At 43.0% G+C, this 5,109-nt stretch overlaps 1 protein-coding gene across 2 annotated transcripts; it reads right to left on the minus strand.

Annotated features, from left to right (window-relative positions):
• Positions 1 to 14: 14 nt before the first annotated feature.
• LOC109968623 (uncharacterized) lies at positions 15 to 2,847 on the minus strand. 2 transcript variants are annotated; one of them, XM_020615010.1, is made up of 4 exons: positions 2,260 to 2,847; positions 1,853 to 2,161; positions 1,372 to 1,426; positions 15 to 643 (listed from the first exon to the last, which is right to left on the minus strand). In XM_020615010.1, exons 1-4 carry the CDS (start codon positions 2,749 to 2,751, stop codon positions 606 to 608), a joined length of 894 nt encoding a protein of 297 aa, XP_020470666.1. In that variant the 5' UTR covers positions 2,752 to 2,847; the 3' UTR covers positions 15 to 605. The 2 variants fall into 2 exon arrangements, with proteins under 2 accessions (XP_020470666.1, XP_020470665.1); XM_020615009.1 differs by lacking the exon at positions 15 to 643 and having other exon boundaries at positions 1,131 to 1,426.
• Between the last annotated feature and the right edge of the window lie 2,262 nt (positions 2,848 to 5,109).

Genomic DNA, 5,109 nt, shown 5'->3' on the forward strand with positions numbered 1-5,109 from the left:
CATTACCACTGTTGGCATGCAAAGTGTTGTTTTTCAGAACCGTTGTGTATCTTTTTCCACCCAGGTTCAGTCCACTGCTCATAACTGGCCTCCACCAGCTGTGATTCACCTTCATCTACTTCTCTTTTCTCAAAAACAAATCATTTTAATGGCTGATAAAAATGCAAGAATCTCACATCTGATCAAAATACAAGAAATAAAATCCCATTTTAACATCTAAACCATCAGAATTACACAAATTGTCAACGCCTTGAATTTAAAACAGATTATATTATTTTGAATAGTCCTCAGTCTCAGTACCAAACCCCTCCTCTTCAAAAATGAGTTATTCACATACAGCTCTTCTGTCACATGATTTTCCTTTGCAGCGTTTCCTCCAACCAAACCAGGGCATTAAGGCCACCCCACACACACACACACACACCGTGGAAAGTGAAGGCTGCAGCCTCAACACAAAAATTACAAGCCACAGTCAAACATTTCTTTAAATCTGCCAGGACATTTAACAAAAGCTGAGAAACGAGGTTTTCCACAGCTGGTCCAGTGAGAAACAGTAGGAAAACTTTACTCTGTGCTACTTTGTGTTGTATTAAACATTTCCAGAGTCAGTGTCTCTTCTGCCCCCCTATCAAAGGTGTAGTCTCTGTGGGAAGAAACATGATTTGTGTCAGCAAACTCAGCTCAGCAGCCTGATCCATGTGAACACAGACCTGTGTCGGTACAGAGCTGTCAAACTTCTCCCACAGCTGGATGTACTGCTGCAGCAGCAGAACCACAGCTCTGTACTTACACTCAGATCTGAGGTATTTGTACTTCAGTATTTCCATTTCATACTTGGACTTCACTACATTAGAGACGAGTCTTGTACTTTTTACTGCACTACGTGTATTTGATACTTTGGTTCCTTTTCAGAATCAGATGATTAAAATAAACAGTAATGAACCAAAACAGGTTAAGCTGTGACTCTACTGGTCCCCAGGGAGAAGTTCAGTCTACACAGCAGTGTGTACTACTGAGTACTACAGTTAGCTCGGCCTTCAACAGCCGCCACGTTAATGCATCAATAATTACAACAGGGTGATGTAACAGACTTTATGAAACGTGCCACTGCATAATGACCACTTTCACCTTTGGTACAGTTCTTCAAGTATGTAGCTGGACTTTGACTGAAGTCAGATTTTAAATGCAGGACTTTTACCAGAGTATTTTACACTGAGGTATTACAGTGGTGGTACTTATGTAAGAGACCTGAGTGCTTTGTCCCCCACTACCCAGACCTACAGCCCAGTCACAACATCATCCCAGTCACCGTGATCATGAAATAAAGCAAAACCTGTGACAGTGTAAGAGAAAGTAACAGGTCAAGTTTACCTGAGTCCATGTTCTCCATCTCCAATGAAGCAGTTTTATCCGATGGGCCATGGTTCTATGTTCAGAGAGAAAACAGTTGAAATGACAAAGTGTCCAGCTGATGCTGTTCTTACAGAATCCATTCACTCCTGTTTTTCTAGCTCACTCCGTCCGTGGGTTCTGCTCCTGCCCACCAGGGAACAAACCTGGGTTTGTGTTGACAGGAAGTCTAAATGGAACTGATCTGACTCTGGTGGAGCTTCACAACATAGGATCTGTAACTCAGTCTGGGCTCTTGTCCACAATTTAAGAAGTGGTTAATAAAGATAATGATGCTGAGCAGATGTTGGAGTGAGCGAGCTGCCACCTCAGGACAGAAACAAATCACTCTGGTACCTGCAACATCTGGCAGCCTGCTAACACACAGCGCTCTTTAAAACCTGCTGAGGTCTGTAAAGATTCCCAGAGTTTAACACTAAACTGAAAAGAGTTGATTCTTTACCTGACCGCCTGATCCTGGATCAGATGTTGCTCCTGTTCTTAAATTGTTTATCAGTATTTCAGCAGCATCAAAACATTCTGCCCACTGGCTTTCTTTTATTTTTTGCTCGATTTCTGCAGTCAACTTTTCTTTTGCCGTCTTTCTAAATGTTTCTTCCAGTGATTTTTCCTCCTCTTCCAAAATCAGGTTGTAATAAAAATCTTTTCCATCACAGCAACTTGAAGTTTTTCCACAGCACTTCCTGCATCTAAACTTTGACACAATGAATGTCAGACAAACGATACCCAAGACCAAACTGGAGCCAATAACCTGAAAACAAAACATCGAAACGATTACACTGCTTCACCTTCACTGTGTCATTTCCTAAACTTCATTCACATAATGTGCACAAGGAAAGAAAAACTCACCCTGGACCAGCTTTTCAGTTCAGCAATAGATATTCTTTCTTCTTCTGTCAGCTTGGTTTTGTCTTTGCAGGCTAAATGTGCCGTTTGTTCTGTCTGACTGCTCTCACAGCAGACGTACCAGTCTCCATCCAGTAACACAAAAACAACCCACAGCGCACCAATACAAAAGGCCTCGACAAAGTGAAGGAAGGAAAAACAGCACAAGCTGCTGCAACAGTTGCACTGAGTTCTATAGTCTGAACAGCGGGATCCGCAAAGTGATGTGCACCAGTATCTACACAGTCTCCCTAACGGCTTGTCTGTCCAGACAACCAAGACAAATATGACAAAAACTGGCAGAGCCATGTATAAACCGCACTCCCCTTCTTGTGGTTTGCAAGTGCATGCAAAGTCCCTGTCAAGCAAAATGCTGTAGGTAAACATCAAGATGACTGAACCGCAGATGCTGAGGTTCCGAAGAACAAATTCTCTTGTTAGTATGTTCTTCATCATTGATGTGCAGTTGGCGTCTGCCAGCCTTCATCTACAACTGCTGAATAAATACTGGAATTTCCTGTTTTCCCTGCCAGTTGTGTGTCTGTAGGTATGACTTGGCTGTACTTGAAACTGAAAGTACCTTAGTTGTTGGGTTTGGTGTTGTCTCTTCACCACTGGTCACACAGGGCACAGCTCTGATCCAGTCAGCAGCAAAACATATCAGTGGTCCATATGATTAACATGAAACTAGATTTAAGGTTTGGATAAAATACGACCAGTTCTGAGGCTGTGGTATCAAGGGTGTCAGGGACAGTGGGTGTGGCACAGTGGAGCAGTGGTTCACACTATGGCCTCACAGCAAGAAGGTTCTGGGTGTGAACCTGGCCTCTCTGTGTGAAGTCTGCATGTTCTCGTTGTGCCTGCACTGACTTCCTGCCACAGTCCAAAGACATGCAGGTTAGGTCGGCTGGTGGGTCTAAATCTGTAGGTGTGAGTCGTCGTCTGTGTGTGTCAACCCTATGTTAGACTGTCCATGAAGAGACGCTCAGACAAAGAGTGAATTTAATGGTTTTATTAAGTGAAGGGGCAGCGACCTCTTGTGGCCTCTGTGTGGACCAGCAGCCGTCACCATGGAAGATGAACCTTTTCCATTTCTCTAACCAACAGCCCACAGACAGAAGAAAAACTGTAAAGTCAGCAGACAGTCGCTACTGACTGGACCGACTGACACTTAATGTAGATGCAGTGGTGGAAACAAGAGAGAACATCAGATATCACACAGTATTTATATGTAGCTGTTTTTGTAAATACTGGGAACCTTTAACAATGTGAAGTGAAACTGTGGACACAGTGTCAAACTCTGTCCCACAGCTGCTGCTCATATTAAAGCTGAGACCTGGGACTGTCCAGGTTCCTACAGTCTGGACTGAGTCTCTCCTACGGTGAATGGACTTATACTTGTACAAAGCTTTTCCATTAATTGCACCACACTCAATACTTTCACACTCTGCCCATTCACACACTGGTGTCACCAGGAGCAACTGGGGTTCAGGGTCTTGCTCAAGGAGACGACCCGCTCTACGTCCTGAGCCACAGCCGTCCTATAGATACCTTTTTATGATCAGGATTTAATTCACAGTGTTTGATGCCTGTTTTATTATCTTAACTACTGCAGTGCCAGAAATGTCCCGACAGGTCGGGTTTCTACAGACCAGCTACAGAACAAGTACGAGGCATGACCACATCACACACGGCAAATAAGGTCTCGTATTCAGTTAAGTCTCTGTCTTTGTACTGTTGTTTCACACGTGGGTAAATTCAGCCTTTAACAGAAACAGTGAACCCTCATTTGAACCAAAGCTCCTTAAAAACAGTTTATTTTAAGCAGCATGTCCTGGTGTTATCAGAACACTAATACAAACATAAACTCGTTTTCTTAACCTTGAAGAGCCCATGGTGCTTTTCCTTGTTTTCTGACTTATCTGCAATGTTACAACGGTAAATTATCAGCTTAGACATGACCTAAAGCTCAAAACATGAGGTGAATGTATGTTTTAGTAACTCGGTTTTTACACATATTGCAAACCCTTGCTCACGAGACTTTTTTTCTAACAAAATAAAAGTATTACGTGATAGTTCAAGAATTTTCTTGAATAGGCATAAAATGCAGGGTGTTGCCATTCATGTGAGCTTGCCTGACATCCACTGGTGCCACCACCATATATGAAAAAGCTACATTGCCTTGTTTGTTATGTATGTTTTCAATAAAGCTTATTTAAAAAATAAAAAAAAAAGACATCCACTGGTGCAATTGTGCCGAGCGGAATTTTTCAACTTTGTGGATATACAGTATTTTCCCTCCTGCTGCTGCAGTGTGACCAGAGGATGTGGAGGAAAACACAGGGCCTGAGGTTACTGCATGTCCAGGAATGTTCCTGTACAGGGACTCGCTGTTTTACCTGACCGGGTCTAACCCATAAGCAGTTGGCCAGTGAAGCCCCTGTGGCAGTGAATGATCAGCCGGAGCACTGCAGGCCCCAGACTGCCAGGATTATTGCAATGAATAATCAGGAGAACATAGTGTGGATACAGCATCCACACAATAATCACCAGGTGGAAACAGTGAGTAGCGATTATGCCCTGGGGTAAAGCTTGGGCAGGTGAGTGATACAAAACCAGGAAATCAAACCAAAATAAAAGCACAAAACAGGAAGTGAGTCCCAACCATAACAGAGGAAGAAAGAGCACAAAGGAGTTGATTCTTTACCGCAACGAGTTCTCGTCCTGGTGCTATTAATTTGTTTATCAGTTTGTCAGCAGCATCAAAACATTCTTTCCAGTGTTTTCCTTTTTTGACTTCTGCAGTCAACTTTT

The sequence above is a fragment of the Monopterus albus genome, unplaced genomic scaffold, assembly GCF_001952655.1.
Source record: "Monopterus albus unplaced genomic scaffold, M_albus_1.0 scaffold155.1, whole genome shotgun sequence".
Lineage (NCBI taxonomy): Eukaryota > Metazoa > Chordata > Actinopteri > Synbranchiformes > Synbranchidae > Monopterus > Monopterus albus.